This window comes from Anguilla rostrata, chromosome 6 (genome assembly GCF_018555375.3).
Source record: "Anguilla rostrata isolate EN2019 chromosome 6, ASM1855537v3, whole genome shotgun sequence".
Classification (NCBI taxonomy): domain Eukaryota; kingdom Metazoa; phylum Chordata; class Actinopteri; order Anguilliformes; family Anguillidae; genus Anguilla; species Anguilla rostrata.
The window spans coordinates 43,414,565-43,436,653 of record NC_057938.1 but is presented as its reverse complement, the minus strand read 5'-3'; the positions used below and the strand labels follow the sequence as shown (position 1 = coordinate 43,436,653).

The 22,089-nt window shown below is 42.9% G+C and overlaps 1 protein-coding gene across 1 annotated transcript; it reads left to right on the top strand.

The window, feature by feature from the left end:
* The first annotated feature begins 2,669 nt into the window (after positions 1-2,669).
* Positions 2,670-5,374, top strand: insm1a (insulinoma-associated 1a). Its single transcript, XM_064339873.1, has one exon. It carries the CDS (start codon positions 3,026-3,028, stop codon positions 4,448-4,450), a length of 1,425 nt encoding a protein of 474 aa, XP_064195943.1. The 5' UTR covers positions 2,670-3,025; the 3' UTR covers positions 4,451-5,374.
* Positions 5,375-22,089: the final 16,715 nt, after the last annotated feature.

Sequence of the window (22,089 nt, the reverse complement as noted above, 5' to 3'; positions counted from 1 at the left end):
TGAGTCTTGGAAATGCAAATGTATTAGTAGTGTGCAGTATTCAAGGACAGGCCTTAGATTGCATCTGCTTGACCTCTAACGTTTCGCAAGTTGGTCTGTATTTCGTTTCTTTCCTATATTCACGTGTAGGCCCCATGTTCAACCAAAATATAGTCGAAAAGAAAGCCTAGCACAAAAAAATCTTTGTGTTTTGTCCTTGGATTGTTGACTAAATCAGTGTGGACCTTCAACAAACATATTTTAAAATATATAAATGCAGTTTATCTGTTGCATGTTACAAGCTATGTATCAAATAAATAAAAGAGCAAATTATAGATTTTATAATTATTACGGGTCATTACTTATGTGGTGGGGGCCTTTAAAACTTGATTTTATTCAACCCATTATCCGTTTACTGTATAGAGCTGTATATTTACTGAGGCCGTTTGTCTTGCTCGGTTGGCCCACCTTTTATCCAAAACTGCAAGATTCGGAGAGAAAGCGTTGGCAATAAACCGGTGTTTATTGCTGATTGGAGTAACGCCAAGCCTGAACCATTCGGGTGATACGCTTGTATTGTGTAAGGTGCGTTGCATTTCAGAGTAACTGCACGCCACACAGATAACACACAGATGAAAGCAAGCAGTGTGTACATTAGAGTGGTAAAGGAGGGGGAGGTGTGGGAGGCGGGGGGCAGCTGTATGCTAATGAGTTGCGAATCTTCGGTGGGGCTTTGCTGTGCAGCACGCGCCACTGAACAAACACGAACACGCGCCTCTGAAATAGTACCAGTCAAACTGTGATAGAACTGTGCAGAGAATTTAGAGTTAATTCTGTTTAACTTCTAAAAACACTAGAGAATACAAAATGAATTTATTTTATATCTGCGTTGTTACGTAATTTTACAAAGGTAATTTAATTTGTAGTTACATGCGATTCCTAAAACGTAATTAGTTGTGTGTGCGTGTGCGCGTGTCTTTATCGGTGTATGTGCGCGCGCACGGAACAGTGAATAAGCTGAAAGGAGAAAGGACATATCCTTTGGTTGTGAATTATCTTACTTGGTCATACAGCAGCTTTATGCTAATACAGAGAACAATAAGAGATGATAACCGGGTTTTCAAGTGTCATGAAAAGATACCCAATTCCAACGCGCCATTGAACGTGTGTCCAATGAAATTGGAAAGGTCGTCAGCGCATAGCTACCATCACCAGCTACACGCAAACCAGTTAATAGTGCTTCCTACATGCTAGTATAACTTCAGTTTAGATATTTTGATTTACTTTTTTAATAAACAATTGAGCCAAAGTCAACAGTTAAATCCAAGAGTTTAGTGGCGGAATAGCTACAGGCTATTAGCGACATGTCTGAATTCATTTTGATTGTTAATCTACATCTGCCTTCAATTTGAGTATTCACCACTTCCTTGTTTGATCGCAATCGGAAGGTTCAAGATTTTTAAAAACTTATGCATATGATAATTTTAAATAGGTGAAACGTATTCCCCAGTTATATTTGTGCTAAAATTAGACTTGCTCAATGACACGTGTAAACTTGTAAATGTTGACAGGTTTTCCGTTTGTGTACCATGGCTGTAATACTTATGAACAAATAAATCAGGCTACATAAGGTTTACCACATTTTTTAAAATGAATATTAATAAGCATATATGTTGTAATGGCGAAATGATTGAGGAAAAGACAATGACAAATTTATATTTTCACATGGACAATATAATTAAACTCTGTTATAAAATATATTGATAATTCTTCGCATAGAAAAAAAATTTAAAAGTGGACGTACTAAGAAATGCGCAATATTCGCAAGAAAGGAAATGTTAGACAGGCTAATACAGGGAAACTTCAGTATTGGGAGAAAATAAAACGAACAAAAAAATGGTTAAACTTGAAATACTCTTATCCATCCCTTGTCATGCACGATTTAGGCCAGTGAAATCTTGTGGCTTTAATGGAGAGATAATTGTTGAATGGCCTTTTTGGATGGCCTGCTTTGTTCGAAGCAGTGATTACACTCAGCACGCGTCTATATTTTGACCAGATTTCCTGCGAGTCCTATATTTCACCGTGGTCAATTTCCTTTTCAAACGCAAACGAGTTACAGCTTGGACAAGCATGACTATTGTGATGTTAAACAATGCGTCCTAATAATTATTTATGTATGCGTAAGATGACTGATTTATAACTGCACGGTTAAACTGCCAAATCAGACACGTCTTTCTATAGCCTATACCTTATTCTACCAATCTGTTTGTTTGTGGGTATGACTTTGCAATATTACGCAAACCGCGTAGTCTATTTAAAAAATATATATTTAATTGATGATGGATTAAATTTATTTGTATAGCCTAGTTGTTAGCGGAATAAACAACATTTTGGTTTGATTTGAACGCCGTTATAGTAAAGGGACATTTCAGTTCAGTCAGTGCTTAACATCTTTGTTTCTGCGTCCATTTGATAGGCACACTGTAGCCTCCATTTTTATTTTAAATTCTGATGATCGTTGTAGTGACTGACATTTCCTTTAGACCGAACACTGAGCATCCCCCTCCCCTCCCCTCCCCTTCCAAAAAAGCGGAGGAGACGCACAAAGCCGTGGCACGTGCGCATTTGTATAGAAACCCACCAGACCGTAAAAAGGAGGAGTGTCCAGGCTTCTGCCTTCATCAGGGAGAGCTGCATAAACCCTCAGTAATATAATAAACCACATGTACATCTGCCAGGCAATCACGAAATCCTGTATTTCCCCTCGAAATCCAAGTCCTTCCCACTCGCTAATCCACTGGGAACTCGGTTCAATCTGATTGGTCGGGGATGTGGCAACAAGGGGCGAGAACAATAGCATCATTTCTACTTAAAAACAGTGCAGCTATGCCTTGAAGACGAAAACATTTCATGAAGAGGACGAATGGTAAAGGAGAAACACGTCGTGAATCAAAGTTTGTTGTCCATCAGCAATCTCCTAAACCTGGATTTTATTTAAACCTACAACGATCCATTTTAAGTGCCTTATTCACTATCTGCAAGGATGCCAAAAGGTTTTCTCGTAAAAAGGAACAAAAAAGCGACACCTGTGTCTTACAGGATTCGCTCTGAAGAGGAAGGTCAGGATCAGATTCAAGAGTTTCAAAATCAAAACGAAGCATCGCCTCCCGCTTCTCCCTTATCCAGCTCTAAATACAATGCGAGAGCATCACCAAATAATGAGGCAGACACTGCAATCTCAAGGCAGGATGCTAAACCAGTTCAGTTTGGCATTCCGGAGGCAGTGTACCAAGCGCTGTACAGCCCCACCCGGCCCGTCAGCAAAGACCATGGGAGGACGTATTTTGAGAGACATTTCAATCTTGGCTCACCAATTTCTGCTGAATCTTTTCCGACACCTGCAGCGCAGACGAATTTGGATCAACTTTTGTTTGCTCCGGTGGATTTGAAAATAGGTACCAGCAACAGCAACCGGAACGGCACCGCCAGCACCGTACCGCCCGCTGCTATCAGGAACACAACCAAAAGGCCGTTTTCCGATCCTGAACGCAAGGGCAAACATGTATCAAAGAAACCCAAAGCTATCAGGAAACTTCATTTTGAAGACGAGGTTACCACTTCCCCTGTGCTTGGCCTGAGAATAAAAGAAGGACCGGTAGATCAAAAACCTAGGCAACCGTCAACAGGGGGTAACAAGCCTTTAGGGGAATTCATCTGTCAGCTGTGCAGAGAGGAATACGGCGACCCGTTCGCTTTAGCTCAGCACAAATGCTCCAGAATTGTTAGGGTTGAATACAGATGCCCCGAGTGTGACAAGGTTTTTAGCTGCCCGGCTAACCTAGCCTCTCACAGGCGCTGGCACAAACCCAGACCCCCAAGTGCAACTGCGATGACGGCTACACAAGTTACCAAATCTGAAATCGTTAATGTCTATTCTGGTGATAAGTCTCTGTCACAGGACATCAAGGACATTAGATCCGAAGTCGGGAGTGACAGAGACACACCCAGTCCCGGTTCGTCCGAGTCAGGGTCAGAAGATGGTTTGTTCGATTGTCACCTTTGCAGAAAGAAATTTAAACGCCAGACGCACCTGAGAAAGCACCTTCTGGGACACAACGCCTCGCAGAATAAAACGCACGATGACGTTATTTCTCCATCGGTGCAAAATGCAGAAAACGGGGAGGCACCCAAAGAAGTACTCTCTTCAGACGAAAGCCAAAGCCCATCCCCTCTTAATTTAAGTTCCACTGAGTGCCATCTGTGCCCTGTGTGTGGAGAAAACTTTCCCAGCAGGGTGAACCAGGAGAGACACCTCCGCCTCCTGCACTCCTCCCAGGTTTTCCCCTGCAAGTATTGCCCCGCGACGTTCTACAGCTCACCGGGACTCACGCGGCACATCAACAAATGTCACCCCTCGGAAAACAGGCAAGTCATCCTTCTTCAAATGCCCGTGCGACCAGCTTGCTAAACTACGAGAAAAAGTCGTGCCTTCCCGTTGAAAAAAAATGTATCATGAAGGGATCTCTTTCCACCAAACCGAGGTCACGTCGTTGGCATGGCAATGCAAGACATGTCTCCTGCAAACTATACAATGGACAATGAAATGTGTGAAAATGTATGGGACTATACATTTAATTATATATTTTCGAATTCATTTTAGTTTATCAAAAGAAAACAAAACGGTAGACTATCTGAAATATTTTTCTAGGACCTCTGCACAAGTGATAATGTAATAGCTTTTAGACCTAAGAGAGGGATACTGTAGTTGTTTTAAAATTTATCTTAATTCACAGGCTGTGAACTGTCCTACCACTTCAGCTTTATTATAGCTTGTGAATTGATGGGCATTGAATTTTAGCTTTGCCTTTAAACAACAGACACTTCTTTAAACTTGCCCCTCTAGCGTAGCCATAACTGCCTTGAATTAGAATGTCTCATACATCAATACCCCCCGGCTGTGTAACTGCCTTAAAAAGTTAAATTTGAAGTAATGACTGATGATTATTTATTATTTATCTTCAGCGACTTAGGGTATATATTATATGATTGTTATTTTTAATACTGCAATATATGTAACTTCATGATTATTTATTTATTTATTCACACTATTGTATGTAATTTATTAATCTGCGTGGTCCGTCATTTTGACATTCTACATGCCGTAGCCAAATGTTTCCGTTGTCGAATGTATCTGTTGAGTTTTATTGCCCTGCCACATTTTGGGGACGGTGCACAAATGTAATACAATCGATACAGATCTTGTAAAACATAGCTCTTAGATGCAATCCTTTTCTAAAAATAAGTTATTTTCTTAAGCTTTAGCTTTTTATAGCGCTTCAGTCGTATGTTTCAATCGTGTTTGTAAAGTCAAATAAAAAATTAAAAAATGAAATGGAACAGGTTTCTTTTTGTGTAAAAGTAATTTGCATTCGTGGTCTCTAATACGTGAAATCAGGAGTTGATATGTTTACATGTGTGTAACAAAAGGCCTAATGTGTACTGAATAGCTGCTCAAATTTAGAGTTTACATCTAAGACGCAGACAAAGAAAGTATGACACGTTTCCTCAAAAAATTTTGAACACATTAGGGTTAGAATTTTTTGCATATTATGATAATTATTTTGTACACTTAAAGTAATTGTTTTGTAAACTTGTACACTTAGGCAAAATAAAATAAAATAAAATAAACAATTTCAACGGTTAAATTTCAACAGTTTTCTTTAATCTCTCCTGTTGATTGTTGATTCTGAATTTCCCATTAGAGTCTTAATAGTTCAAAAAAGTAATTTTGATATCATGTCATGTATTCAGCCTAACATAACAGGTAAAACAATCTCACTTTCACAATAAAAATGAACATCCCTATTGTTGCTGTATCCATAGGCTGCATGTACTTTGACCGGTGATTTATCTGAGTTGATTACAGAGACAAGGTTTAGCACCCCACAGAATTTATGGTACATGAATTCAATAATTGGTATAATTGATTATCTTTAATCTTTTATCACGTTTAATTATAAAATGAAAGAAAGAAGCAACCCATTTATAAATGTGGCAGTTATTTCAGAACAACAGAACACTTAATAACTCATTTTGTGTTGAACACCTATAAAATACAGATATGCAAATAATTGTAGTTGCTTATAACCCCATGCTCGTCGTCGTTATTAGCATTATCGACTGCATGCTAGAAGGAGGAGCTTTTTTTCCTTGAGTCCATTATCGTCAGTGCATCTCCAAACATTGTTGAACACAGCAGGGGAACAGATGGGAGAAGGCTCAGGTTACCCCCTGTTGCTCCTGGTTCTCTGGCTAAAACTGAATCAACACCACCATCCCCTCACCTCACTAATGTGTCCAGCGGGGAGCATTATGGCTCCTTGCCAGAGAGAGTCTTTGAGATGTGAATGAATCGAGTCAGCACCAACCGCAGGAAATGATGAGAGTTATTGTAAATGCAATGAAGTTTCAACAACGTTCAACTACTGAAAGATGGTAAATTTGGTTATTTATTCAAAAAATCTGTTTGTGTGACAGAGGAATGAATATTCTGGCATTAATAAACCATGCAAGTTATTTCATTTAACTCATTTGAAGGGTTTGGTTTCCTATGAATTACAACAAAGAACATTTTCTTAAGTAAAACAATAAAAATGGCTGGTGTGTAATAAAGATGGCAGTTTCAAGAATTTATTTATTAATGAAGATTAAGCTACAGGAGGGGTATATGCACATCAGGTTATGAAACCATATATACCACAATGCAGACTGCTAACTTATCGTGCTACAGTGTGCACACATTATGAAATTGAAGGAGATATTCCTCGAAGAAGTTATCGAAGAAATTGAAAATGCAGGTTAAGCAATAAACATGGCTGATGTGTAATAAAGATGGCAGTTTCAAGAATTTATTTATTAATGAAGATTAAGCTACAGGAGGGGTATATGCACATCAGGTTATGAAACCATATATACCACAATGCAGACTGCTAACTTATCATGCTACAGTGTGCGCACATTATGAAACTGAAGGAGATATTCCTCGAAGAAGTTATCGAAGAAGATTGAAAATGCAGGTTAAGCAAAGTATAAATTAGGTAAAAGTCATGCCTTTCATGGAAACTGATTTGTGGAAGGAGTGGTTGTATGATGGTCAGCCTAGTCTCCGTGTTGTTCTATGAATGATAATTTATATATGATCAATTATAAACAGCCTGTTAAAACTGCACATACATGTTGAATAGTTATGCTAACATTGCATATAGTCATACTGTAGGCATTAACCTTTCGGTGTTGACTCAGTTCTGAGTCTGTGGTGAACAGATTGTGCTCAGCCCCTCTGCTCTCTGTGGCCTTGTGGGACGCACAGGGTCAGCGGTGTCCGTTCCTACGGCAACACTGAGCTCAGCACCCGCGTTGCCCCCCCCCCCGAGTGTTTCCGAAAACCACATAAAATCACTGTTAGATACTGACCTGTGCTCCTGCAAGCGCAGGGCTTTTACTGTTGTCTGACAAACGCCGCTCTAACTACTGTATGTGCTGCAGAAACCCTGCTCTCTGCGTGGGCTGACTGTGAACCACAAACACTGCACTTCTGCTGTGCCTCAAAAACCACAGCACTCTCTCTGAGCCCGAAGAAACATCACATTCACCGAGCTCTCATAAACCCCGAGCTCCTATTGCACTCACACTACTGCGTGTCTTTGTAAACACTGCATCCTCATTGCACTGTCACTATAGCCAGATAAACACTATTCTCTCACGGTGCTCTGACAAACTGTACCTCTCTGTCGCTTGTTTTTTATGAACAGAACCCTGCAGTCTTCCACAAACAGCGTTTTCACTGGTGTCTGCCGAATTAGAGGCTCCCGTGAAGCTTTAAAATCCGCCACAGTTCATTTTGCATGCACCTGACATTTTTATATTTGATCAACAGATTAAAAGCCAGACATGCCATATACAATGCGCTAATATATAAGATATCCTCTACTCATTCATTTGTTTTAGCAGAAAAATGTATGTACAGATTTTGGGTATTTGTTGAATGTTTTTTTTTTATTGTAAAAGTTTTATAAATTGATGATTCACAACTGTCTAATATACGCAAGTGACCTTTGAGTGTAACATAAGTACTAAATTACCTCAATAATCAGGTGATTAGGCACTGTTGAGTTGATTTAACCTGCTGAGTGCAAATCTAGTGGAAACCAGGGGAGAAAACCATAGAAAGAAATGAGTACATCCATCTTAAGAGAGCAGTTTCATCATGCTATTGATACAAGAGTATAATCTTCTGACACAGTATCTTTCACCATTTATATTGAATATTTTGTGACACTAGTTGCAGTCAATTTCCCTGTTCATTTTCTTTCCAGCATGTGACAATTGCAGCACATATTGCAATAATGCACCAGTTAATTGCGCCTTGTTTACAATTCGGAACAATGGAAGAATCACCAAGAGAGATTGACAGGTACATAAACATGCGAAGCGGACAACTTTCATGTCAAGCGATTAGAGACAGCAAGCTTTCTCAGGTGGAAAATGCTCGCTGGCGTGTTCGTCGAATGCGTTTTAAAGGCCCGCTATCCCTACCTCGGGCTCTTGATCTGTACAGGGGCCTCCAGTTCAGACATGTTCTATGTGCTTTGTCAGGGTGCCATCTGTTTGCCTTTCTTTTCTGAAGTGTCTCAAGTTCCTGCACCGAAAAGGAACATGACAGATGGCCTGGAGGAACATGCGTTCGGCTGAGAGGACAGGAGCTCTGCCGATTTCCACGCAAAAGGGCAAAAACAATTTAATGAGGAAGTGTCCTTAACGGCTGGGAGGCATATGGAAGGAAGGATGGGGATGAGAGATTGGGGGGTGTGGGGGTTGGGCCTCGCCCTGGCACCTCTCCACCCGGTATCACCCCAACGCCCCCCCCCCACGCTGCTGTCCCACATTCCGCGAACCGCCGTGCTCCGCGCATTCCATCACTCAAACTTTCCTCCTCCTGCCCGGCTCGCCGTCGCTGGCAAGCCCCGCCTCCCGCGCCACTCCCCTGTTTGACTGACAGCGAGAGAGCAGCTGCGGAGCGGGGCAGAGATAACCGCAGCAGATAAAGCTTCCGCAGACAAATATTATCGCAGCTCCGTATGGAGGTAGCCTTGGCGTGGAGCCATTGAGGCCAACCTCCTCACACTGCCAAAGTTACAGAGAGAGAGAGAGAAAGACAGAGGGAGAGGGGGAGAGAGAGAGAGAGAGAGAGAGAGAGAGAGAGAGAAGAGAGAGAGAGAGAGAGAGAGATCCGAAAGGCATGGTCAAAGGTACAAAAACATGTAATCTCCATAAATGCGTTGTGGTTCTGGTTATGGGTTCAGAGCAGCTGTAGCATATCCTTCTGTGCGGCATATCTTACTTCTGTGAGATGCTTTACGTTCAATATGCATTAACAGCCCCTGTGACCTCCAGCGGAAGTTGGTCAATAAAGAAATGCTTTCTAGAAAAATGAACTGAAGTGATCAATGGAAGCACTTTTCCCTGCCGTACCCTGGTCTTGACCTCTTTGAGTTTGATCTTTGTGTTTGGAGGAGAAGAACGGAGAGTGAAGTGAAGAGAGAGAGAGAGAATGGCACATCATAGTCTTGTTTGTGTACACTTGTGTACAGGTCCTGCAGCTAACATCCTCCAACAGCACCGGTGTAGCCCTGTGTGTGTGTTGTGGCATGCTTAAGCAGTTTGCCTGCCAACCCAAGCACCCCCACCCCACCCCCGGGCCCCCCCTACTCCCCACTGGTCTATGACAGGACGCATTGTGCCCCAGACACTTGCTGTGCTGCCCTGCCCAAACCACCCTCACCCCCCTAAGTGCGTCCGTGCCCACTGCCCTTAACAACACAATGGCAATGTCTCCTTTCGCCCGCGTGCTGATGCATTAAACAAGAAATCGCACCTCAGCGCCGTAAATTCAGTTATTCTTCCTGAATTCTGTGGGCTATAAAATCACAACAATTTCTAAAGATGTTTTGTTAGACGTAAGACATTTTGTGGTTGTGTGAGTTTATGTACAGTATGTATGTAAGAATGTACAGTATGTGAGTATATTTTATGTTCACCAGAATCTTTTATGTTCATGTTCTATAATAAGTGTGGTGAATGCTTGGGAGCCTTTCATAATAAAAGTGTTAAATTATTTAATGGTTACCTTATATTGCCATGATAAAAACCACAATTATTAAAGCGCAATAAAGGCACCATAAATCATTGTTTTAGTGCCTTTGGGATTTAGATGCATGTTGGTACACAGTAGCAGGTAGGTTTCTAGGCAAGTCACAATGAGACTATATCCATAGTACATGTGGGGTATTATAATAAAAAATAATTTCACTAAACTATCCTTGCCTTATAGATGTAATGTTTGTGCAGAGTGCTCAGCTTCCCCAAGCACACACACACACACACACACACACACACGCACACACACACACACGCAATCACTCTTATGCACACACAAAGTAAATGCCTGCTGCTTGCATTCACCCTGTCTGAGATCGAGCAGACCAACTGTAAGACTCACACCTGCCCTGTTCTTGCAAAGTCCTCACACGCTCCTCTAGGTCCCCCGTCACTCACGTTTTCTTCCTTTTGTCCTCCCTCCGCTCCTCCTCCCCTCCACTAAACCCCGCTCCCCCCACAGGTCCCCAAAAGCAAAACAAAATTGGCCGGCTGACTGGAGAGTGCCTCTCCGCGCGTGCCTCCCCTTATCTTTGCCATTTCAAGATTGCTCCACTCCGTGCTCAGACAAAGCAAGAGCAGAAAAAAAAAGGAAATGGCCTTTCATTCGTTCCCATTGGCTCCTTGCAACAATTCAAACAGAACCTTAAGACACTGTCAGTATGGCAGGTGTGTCAGATTCTGCCTAAGGCTAATAAACAAACATGAAAAAAGGAAAATAAAAAAACTGTAAAAATAAGTATTTATTTTAAAAAATAAAACCAGGTATTTGCATAGGCAGTAAGATATTAATACTGTAAACCTGAATTGTTGTTGGATATTTAGCTAGCTTTAAATACCACATTTGCTTCGACTTAGCTTTAAGTGATTAGACTAAGCGTACAAAGACCCCCGTGACATTTTAAAGCATTCCCTCCCTTAAACAGTATGCTAGGGAAAAAAATGGATAAGATTAGCGAGAGGTGGTTGTCAGCAGCAAACATGTGACAAGTAAAGGGCATACCGTTATCAATTAGCGTAATCAGACCTTTTACCCAGTGTCACCCACAAGAGCAGAAGCACAATAGGTCCTGATTTAAGACATGGCAACAGCACCTGCCAGAGTGACCCTAAAAGATAGCGTGTCACCTGGTGTTTGTGTTTGTGTGTGTGTGTGTGTGTGTGTGTGTGTGTGTGTGTGTGTGTGTGTGTGTGTGTGTTCTGGACATGGAACCGGAACGATGTATAAATTCATGAGTGTGTGTGTGTGTGTGTTCTGGCCATGAAACCCAAACAATGTATAAATTCATGAGTGTGTGCGTGTGTGTGTGCGTGTGTGTGTCAGTGTGTGTGTGTGTGTGCTGTGTGGCCACTCACTTGATTAGAGCACCAGGGGTGAAGTGAGCACGAGGCCATTGTGTGCTCCCATATCCTGTGGCACATGTCCCTTTTCCAAACCCAAACAGTTTTGGTGTGGGGGGGGCAGGGGGTGGGGGGGGGCAGCTGATTCCAAACCCACAGCATACAAAAGACCAAGACCCCCTCCACGCCAGCCTCAACAATGCTCCTGCCGTAATGCTTGTAAATCTATTCAAAGACCAAGAGTCCAAGATAATAACAAGCTGTTAGAAATGAATTCCCAATGAAGCAAAAGAGACTGTTCACAATAAATCTTGATTATGCTGTGAACATGTTCAAATTGGGATAGGTGGTTTTGCGTTGCAAAGCAATTCCCTATTTAGGAAGGATAAAAATGCTTTTTTTCTGTGGTCTAACTTAATGATGTACAACACACACACACACGCACGCACACACACACACGCACAAAGAGGATAAATAAATGCCACAACTCTTAATTACAAGCCTGTCTAATTTCTTTCGCTCCTTCTGTCCCTGGGCTGTTTAGTATTCTGGTTAGTGAAAGGTCAATAGAGGCCAGTGCAGTATTTCTCAATGTCTCTCCAGGAAACATACGCATAATTATGCAAATGCAGCAGGCTCCCCTCTGCTTCTGACAGCCTGCTTATCTGGTCTGCCTTCTGCAAACTGCTACTGAAGATCTACACCCTCTCTCTCTCTCTCTCTCTCTCTCACTCTCTCTCTCTCTGTCTCTCACACACACAAACACAAACTCTGAGTGCCACAACGCCATGAAATGCTGTGTTAAGTTGACCAATTTTTTTCTTTTTTTTTGCTTCGATACCAGGTGTTTGTGAAGAAACTACAGTTCTAGTGGTATTCAGGGCAGAGGACACTGATACACTGGGAATTATGGGGGAAATGCAGAGGGGCCGGGGTGCAGTGCATCTTGGGAAGGACCATGTACAGAGAGTCAGAGGAAACTTCACAGAAACGTTAGTCAGAATCGGCAGTTTAATATAACATAATCTGTCACTGATTCCATCCTATGCGTTATATGACAGTCTTTTCAATTTTTTACTGTCACAGTAGAACATGTGGAGGGCTATGGGATGTATTGCGTACTGTTATGAAAGGAAAATAAGCTACTCATCAAATATATATTTTATTGGACATAAAAAAAATTCTGTTGCAGAACTGATCTTATGAGACTGAGGTGAACGTATGAGCTGATCAGTGTTTGGCTCCAGGGGAACTGATGATGATGATGATGATGATGATGATGATGCTGATGATGAATAAGCTTTCTCTGCTTTTCTTTTCCGATAACTGAGCACTAAGCATCAGAAAAGAAAGAAAATATAAAAAAGAGAGCAAGTGAGGTAAAAGAAGCGTAAGGTCTGAACTAACTGATGCTCATTAGCACATGGGGAGATGGAGAAGTGAGAAAAGGCAATATACAGGTGTCTGGCATGTGGAAATATGAAATTACAAAAAGATTTTGAGGGTGCCAAAAACTTGCTGAAGCAAGTGAGATATTTCTTTTATAAGTCAGCCAGCTTTTTCGACACACTGACAGGTCACCAACAAAAGGCTTTAATGGACAGTATGGGTTATGTTCTAATTAGCCTGGCCTTCCTCAGGATCCATGTAGTCTCTGCATACACGCTCTACACTCTGAGCACTGGCAAAGTTGCACTACGGCTTCCATTCTTGCTCTTTGTCCGAATTCACGCATAATTACTCAAACAAGTGCAATTTACAGATAAAATGAGTGAGAAAAAATGGAGTGAACTCTTTGACCAAATGAAAATTCTGTGTTTTGCAGCCCCTTCCTGTGATCCTGTGTTAAGCGTGTGGTCCTATGGTGTTCAGCTCTCCCTCCTGCGCTGTCCACAGTACCGTGGATGAGGGACGGCTGTGATGTCAGAATGACCGCAGGGCGCTTTTGGGGGGGGGGGGCTCCGTTCGCCCTCGTCTGTTCCGGGCTGAACTCCCGATGACTCGGCCTAATGAACAGCCCGCCGCACCGCTCCGGAGCGGAGAGAGCCGCGCAGGCGACCCCGCGGGGACCCGCCGACGCCGTTTCTGCCCGTTCTGGTCCCGGGAGGACGCCAGGCGGTCGCCAGGGCCCTCCGACTCGGCCGCCGCGGCGACCCTCCGGCTGGCTCCGTCAAACGGCAGGCTGTCGGGTCTGAGAGGGGCCGTCTGGCAAACAGGCGCGGTGACACCGAGCCAGCACGCGCTGCCGCAGCGGGGGTGAGGGGGCGGGGGTGAGGGGGCGGGCAAGGGGGAGTCAGAGGCAGGCGTGACAAATTGTTGAAAGAGGGGCCTGGCTGAACCGGGGTTTGGAGGGCGGGGGGGGGAGGGGCGGGGGTGACTGCACCTGAACCCGGGAGTAAGGGCTGGCACGGGGGGGGGGCCGCGGTCCAAGGCCCGCCTAAAACAAGGCCCGGGACACCGGAGAAAGGCCGGTCACGCTCCTGCTAAAGCTAACGCCTCCCCCGCTGTTTAACGAGGGAAAGGGCCTGCTGCACTCCACACATCGGCGCACAATAGTGAATGCCGCCGGCCCCGAAACGGAGAGCTTCGTTAGCGCTCGAATCAACACGACACGGAGGAGGCGGCGTCAACGGCCTGACGAAACGCGCGCTGACGGGGGCACGGAGTCCCTCGTCCTCGCGGCGAGGCGGCTTTCTCCAAAAACGTATCACACAGGGCCAGGGGCGCGCGCAAAGCTATCCTAATATCGCTCCAGCTACGCTGGATTTTATCAATAAGAAACTGGCTCCGCCGAAAAATATCTGATAAAAATACACGAGCTAAACGGCATGCTGGGATGGGTTAGGGTGAAATGAATATTAAAATACAACAGAAATAATGACAGGTGCTGCGGTGGAAACTACCTAGATTTCCCCCGGTCGGTGAGAAGAGTCCAACAGACTCCAACAGACTTACACACAATATTCCGTTTCACGTGTGTAAAAAAACAGCAGAATTTAAATGCTACCAGAATTTTGCTCTTAGGTTTACAATATAGATTTTTTTTTTTAAATGTGCACCAATAAGCATCAAGCACACAATACATGTCCCTGCGGGTATAAATTGCTTGACTCATTACTGCATACCTGGATGATCAGGTCCTTACGCAACACAGTTTATACCAAGGTCACAGCGACCTTGCGGTAGTTTTGTTATCTCCCTGCTCTGAGTTTCACCGCCTCAGTCAGAGCACCAAAAGAACATCACCGGCTTTGCCATGGCAACAACACGGGTAACAGGTCATCTCAAGGTAGTGGGTTTATTCAAAGAGAGAGAAGTGTTATTTCTCACAGTGGCTCTTATTCTTTCTATAACTGCAGAAAAAAAAAAAATGATTCCATTGAATTGTGCTTTTTCCCTGCGCTTTTAGTGTTAGGGGCTTTGGCCTCGCGCTAAGTCATCTGCCCCGAGAAAGGAAATGATCACGAACAAAGAAAATCAGCAAGATCCCAAGTGGGTCCATGGAGCCATATGGTCATCCGTTATCTGAAATGCAGATGACTCTTAGCCCGGCTGTCATTGAGATTCCTTGAACAAATATTGACTCCAGCTGGGGGTTTCCGTTATTCCTCTGAAACCACGTTGCCACCCCCCCCACACACCCCCCAAACACCCGCCTCCCCCCCCCCACCCTACATTCTGCTGTTTCCTGTTTCACCCAGACCCCTGTCTGAACCAGTCTACTGACTGTTAAACAAGAGGGAAGTGCTGCTGAAGCAAGCAATGCCCAGAGGGTCTGTCGGTTCTTGTGCTGCAATCTCCTCCCTTTGGCTTCTGGTTACCGCGCGACCATTGTCAGGCTTTTCCCAGCTGGAATTTTTCTTCTCCTTTTTTTGTCTTTTGCTTGTTGGTTTTTCACCCAGGTACTGTAAAGCAGTAGGGACAGATGGTTAAATGCATCGTATTTCCCTCCACAGACGGAGGCAGAGTTATATCACTATAACAAAGGAAAATGGAAGCGCGCACTTTCGATTGCAATCCTTGATCGTGTTCCGTGAATTACGTCGACCATGCTGGTGACAGGAATTTGCAAACATCCTCAGTCTGTGTGGGTAATTTAAAGTGTTGTCCTCACTGTTTTAGCTCCAAATATAACTGTTTGAACTGATTTTGTGCAACTCTGCTGAAATTGCGAACATAAAGCAGTGTTTTACAAGCATTAAGTGGCTTCCAAAATCATATAGAAATAAACAATTCAGTTTATGTGAAATAAAAACTGCTTTCTGTAATTATTTTCAAGTTACACTGTTTCAAATTACAGTAAAATGAATGGGGTAGACATGATAAACTAATTGTAAGTTCAATCATTTGCACTTTAGGTAAAACTAATTCAGAAAATTATTAATTTTACTCGAATTAAGTATTGTCCAAATATAATTTGACATTCAGTTTTTAATACTCCCCTTTCAACTGCCTTTTAATCTATTTATGCTGCAAAGGCGAGTTAATTCTATGGCAAGGATACTGCAGAGGTTCACAGAAAACATTACAGGTTAAAACCTTATTCATATTTGTTATATTTTACCACCAGAAAATAATACATAATGCATAGGAAGTAAGTTTGGTACTTCAGACCATGTGGTATACTGCTAGCTTACTGATATTGATGTGCAGTAGGAAAACATTTTGCTCTTTCTGAAAGAATACCAAAAAGTATCAATTCACCATCTTGACAGCATCAGACGGTAGCACTTCAATACAATGAGTCAGCTGAATGAAAAGTCCACCACTAAACCACGTCACGTCTCCGAAGCAATTGATTTCGATTTTCTAGACAAGAAAATAGAAAATGGAGGCACGGTCAAAATTTCCATTCACTCGCAGATTTCATTGCTTTTCACTGGCTACTTGGTACAGTTTTACACACTGGAGATAATGACAGCCATTTTCGAAATGCAGTTCTGCAAAAAGAAGGATGACACCGACATTCTATCCCTGCTTCACGGGTCACCAGGACAAAGTCAGAAATGAATGAGAATGATGGAGAACGGATAGCACAGCTATCTTTGTGTTGTAATATGACAATTACTTAAATGGTTGCCCTTGGAGACGTTGCCAAGAGGCCCCCATCACCAAACATTCAACTTTACAGCTGCTTGAGCTCTTGACATCTCAGTCATTGATATGTTAATGAGCTTATTTTGAAAATGCATTATAGGGTACTTACTTATTTATCTGACAGGGACAGTACGCAACTTTCAGTGTGGATATAAGTGCGTGTAGTGCATTATACCAGAGGTAGCCCACAGATCATTTTCATTTGGAGTCCCTGGCCAGAAATATGAAACTAAATTATCTTAAATGATTAAATGGCTTCATTAGCACAGAGGATATAGGGAACATATAATATAAATGAAAGTATTTATAAGCGAGCATCTCAGGCCAATGGTGAAAATCACAGCTCATTCCAATGTGAAAACATAGAGCTATAGTGTGCCCTTGTAACTAAAAGCTTAGAGGTTTGATTTCTGGGATGTGCTCGACTTCTCCAGTACACATTTTCTCTGTGGAGTTCATATGGATTTCTTCCATAGGCATCTTGTTGCATCACTGGATAATATAAGATTTAATATGTTCAAGTTATCCCTGACATAAGAATATGTAGGCACAGGAGAGAGATATTGAAAATAAACTCTTTAAGTTTAGGTGGGCTCAAGGTAACCGGGCATATGTGAGCATGGAAGACAATCGAGCGACGACGTTCGCAAAAAACATTATTCCAGGCTAAAAATCCATTCTCGCAACAATTACGCGTCCCTGAACGGGGAGCGGCCGGAGGACTGAAAAACGTTCCGACGGAGAGGACGGAGTCAGTGAGGGCACTCTCAGCCCGCTCTCGACCGAAGGTCGGCTCATTAACCTCTGCCAATCAGGTCGACCTTCCAGCGGACCGCCGCGCGGCGCGGCGCGGCGTGGCCACGGCAACCTGCCCCGGCCTTGTGAAATCACCGGCGATCACCGGGGGGGGGGTTTAAAAGGTGCGCAGGTACTGCGCGTGTCCTTCTTCTTCCCGCATAAACTGCTTCCCCTGAAAGGGGGTTCTGTAAAACTCTTAATTGACTTCATCAGCTCCCAGGTCTTAACGAGGTGCTAAAAGTCATTTGTACAGACTTTCACGCTGGGCTGCTTTCGGTGTGAAAGCCTGGGCTCATGTTTGTGTCTGGCGGTACGCTGTGAGCTGATTAATCGTCTACAGGTCCTATTAACGGTAAGATATCAAAGATGGAGAAGGAACTGGATAGAAAAGTTATAACAGAACTGAAGAGAAAGCAAACTGCAAGTTGTAGTCAGATTGTAGTCCAATGAGGAAGCTAATGGACATGAACATATATGAGCATTTAAGCTGAATATGAGCATCGTGATCTTGAGTGATATCTTGAATAAGGTTTGACAAAACACTGCTCAAAAGCAATGCTACTCTGTATAATGTAGTTTGCACAGGCAGAACGTTGAACAACCCAGCCCTCTCGTAGCTCTCATCCTCTCTGATGTACATCGATATTAATGCAAATGTGTTTTATCTAGCTTAAAAACATTTCACTGAGGCAACATCCATCATTCTTGGCTATTATTTGATTATATGAGTCATATGCATTCACGGTATTTCACAATGCATAAAAAATGTAATATCTGCGGAAAAAAAATTCCCTTCTATATTATATTATATTATATTATATTATATTATATTATATTATATTATATTATATTATATTATATTATACACATAACATGGATAACATTTGACATGTTGCAAGAACTAGAAACCTAAGAACGACATGGACCTGAAAAAGCCATTGATGGACAGTGTCAGAGATACCTGTTGTAGCACTTCTGTGAAATTGCCCAGAACAGGAGTAGGCAGCGCTGACTTATTAATAGAGGGACAGGTCCTCGAGGAGACATGGGTAATAATGGGTCTTTTCAAGCTCACCTGTGCTGCACCCGCTCCCTGGAGTTCTGCCGTCCTATCAGACGGCCTCCTTGATGATGAGAGAGCGAGAGCGGCATTGATTGGAGGCCCTCCCCTTTCTTTATTACAGTACACAATAGGAATGTTTCTGGAAGCTCAATCTTCAGCAATTTCTCTTCAGGTAAGAGAAATTAGAGGGGAAGAGAAAGAGCAAAAAGGAGGAAAGTAAACAGAGAGATTGATCACAGGGGTGAGATTTAGAAAGAATGAAAGGAAATTAGTCTAAGAGGGAATGAGAGTAATGGTGCTGTGGTGTACACCTTGCACCACTCAAACATAGAAGAACACTACAATGCTGAGGCCACAAGGTAAGGGCAGGCAAATTGACTGTTTGGATGCGTTCTTTCTGTTGTGCAATGGAACTCCGTGTTAATTTCATATTTGTGCACATTTGTGAGCATGCAAGAGCAAGCCTTAAACCAGGGAGACTCATTCAGAATGTGCACTTAACATGAGAAAAGACAGTGAGAAAGTCATTGTGTCTGCTGCTATAGCAGGTTCAGGGGAGTCCTGAAAGAAAGAGAAAAAACAGTTGTCCACCCTCAGCGTGAGGGGAGGGTGCTACGCAGTGACATCATCATCACAACGGCAGCACCTGAAGAAGGAAGCTGCTCCCAGGGCTCAAAGGGACCCCGCTGGCTTTGATGCCCCCACCGGAACAATCCGGTCATCGGGATCCGCCGTGGAGGGCGGGGTGGGGTGGGGAGGGGGGCGGGGAAACGTCTTCTCTGGGAGTGCATTCGGGGCTCGGGGGGGTCACCGTCTCTCTGATAAGGTCCACGGGGATCTGTTCTGTCTGCTGAGCAGATGGTTTACGCCCTGTCCCCCTTCCAGCGCCCCAGTGGGCTCGGCCCAGACCGCAGGGCGGGTGGAGGGTGTCCAGATGACCAGACCATGGCCGGCGATCCTGGCGCCAACGCCTGTGCCCCTTCTAACACAACTCATCCAACCGGCTCTACAAATAAATTAATCAGCGCTGCGAATAAAGAGCGCCAGAAATACACCGACGGAAGCATGTCGGCCGCATCGGGGGTTCCACTGGTCACTGGACGGTGTTTAGCAATACATGACCACAGGTGTCTATCTACTTTAACATTTCTGCCATCGTCAAACGCCAACCTCCCTGTGAATTTTTAACAGGGTCTTCAAAACAAAAGCTCTTTTTTTCAGAACTGGTTGCTTGTTTTACTGCTGGAGAAAGCGCATATGCGTAACACATAAGGGAAACAATTAGCTGACAGAGATCAAAATGTAGGCAGAGGCCGCTATTGCGTTAAGAGAACGTTTTGGAGAAGTGATGCGTTCCAAGTCAGGGGACATGTCATGTTTCACACGTGAATTTCCTTGGTGCCTGATGTAGGCCCATTTAAGATAAAATAACATGTACCTTGGTACTTTGTGTCATAACATAATAGTGGATTATCACTGCAGGGAACATTCTGCATAGCTAATGTATTATATTTTAAGTAGAGCAGGGCAATTTTTGAGAGGACACATCTGAAAGCATGTAAAAAATGGCAGAGGAGAAAAATGATAGGAAGGCAGAGATCAACACCCAATGTGTTTTATATAAATTCAATCATTGCCTGCATCTTTCCAAATTAAGTACATGAGCAATATTGACTGGTTAATGTGTGCCATTCACAAAGACATGCATATCATGAGACACTTAATGCAAACAGTTGTAAGTTGTGGACAGATAGTACAAAATATAGTATACAGTATACAGGGAAAAGTATACAGGGCGAGATAGAGATCAGCATTTTAGTCGCAGGGAAAGTCATATCCCTACAGGGGGCAGTGAAGTCCTTTTTCCCAAATGAAAATGGTTTGAGTAGATAGCTAAAGGTTAATAACAGGAAACTGCCATGTTTTCCAGTTTGACAAGTATCTCTTATATTGTGTTCATGGACTGTAAAGCTACTGAACTCTGAGAAAACATGTTACTCCAAGTGCTCAGGGTTGATATAGATGCTTACAAAATAGCCACCACTCCTCCAGTTAACCTTCCCTCCAGAGAAAGCACATGGAGAGTGTGCATTATTTTGGCAGATGATAAAGCAGTCTTTGGGGAAAGGTTTTTAATGCTAAAGGCTGTGCTTTGAGCACTGCATCCAAATAGTAACCTGTTACTTGGCAACATGTTATATAGGTGAGCCTTTCCAATCCATGACTGGAAAAAATTACCCATTTTTATTCACCGAACACAGAAATTGCCTTGCATTCAATGCATCATGAGCAAAATGGACATCTATACTCATACAGACAGACAGAGAGAGAGAGAGAGAGAGAGAGTTGAGAGGCTCTGGCAATGTAGAGTAGGTCAATGACAGCTGGCTGAAGGCCAGACCTCAGCCATCTGCAATGTTCTATTTTCCCAATGCTTCAGAACACTAGGCCTGGCATGCCGCAGAGTGGCTCAGCCCTGATTGGCCAAGAACTGGCACCAGCATTCTCCATGACCGGTGTTCAGAACTGTCAAAGGGTAGGCTGCTTCTGGGCTGTCATAATTAGCCTGTGGCTCGTAAACTAGACTCCGTTCAATAGAGGTAACTAAGAGTCAGACCCTATCCATTCAAGGTCGCATTAACATATTCAGATTCACACATTGAGATAGGAAGTAATTAGAACATGGCATTTTCAAAGTTGCATCTGCTTAAATCAAACTGGAACAGGAAAAAAAGATTTTACGGGAGATTGTAAGGATTTAGTAGAGTGACAGTTGATATTTAAGTCCGTAAGGCCTGAAGGCTTTCTTCAACAATACAGACTCTTACTAAACCAAGAACACCTATGGACTGACAAACAATACTGCAGAAAAGTAGTACCTTTTGACAAACAATGTATTCACACACCGTTCATTCGGTATGGAGACTTCTCTTTACACTGAAGCTGAGGTTTCATTGCCTTTGAGAGTGCTACCCCTTGACCTGGAATGAATAGGCAAGGTTATTGCTGACTTGATGTTCTTAAGCCAAATGACATGATAGCACATGGCAGAACATGTGATGTTTCAATATGCATTACTTATAGTAGATAGAGTGCCCTCATAAAATTGTATGCACAATGTTTTACAACAGGGATTTTCATTTGTTGCAGTCTTAGTGTCCTTCAGATAGGTTATTGTATGTCTAACCATATTTTGTTACTCAAGTGAATATAGAGTGAATATAACTTAAAGCGGAAACAAAACTAGCCCAAGCTAGAGCTATTGCATTTCTCTGCAAAACACTGAAACAGGCCTACGTAAAACATACAACTATAGTAAAGTATTTTCAGTTAATTTAATGTAAAAATACAGAGACTAGAATTTCTTTCCACTTGAAACTGCCCAATTATTTCATCAGTCAAAAAACCTTTAAATTAGAATTTACGTAAGATGGATTAATTAAGGAGTAGATTTCCTTTGAATGCAGGTTTGCACTTGAATTGATTGTAACAATTGATTAACTGATTCAATTATGTAACTAAACCAGTTATACGCAGGTGCAACTTTCTTTGTCCGCTCATGATGTCTGAAATATAACTTTATTCAACTAGAT

Excerpts from the sequence above, each read along its gene's own strand:
- insm1a (XM_064339873.1), top strand. The coding sequence starts at position 3,026 with ATGCCAAAAGGTTTTCTCGTAAAAAGGAACAAAAAAGCGACACCTGTG.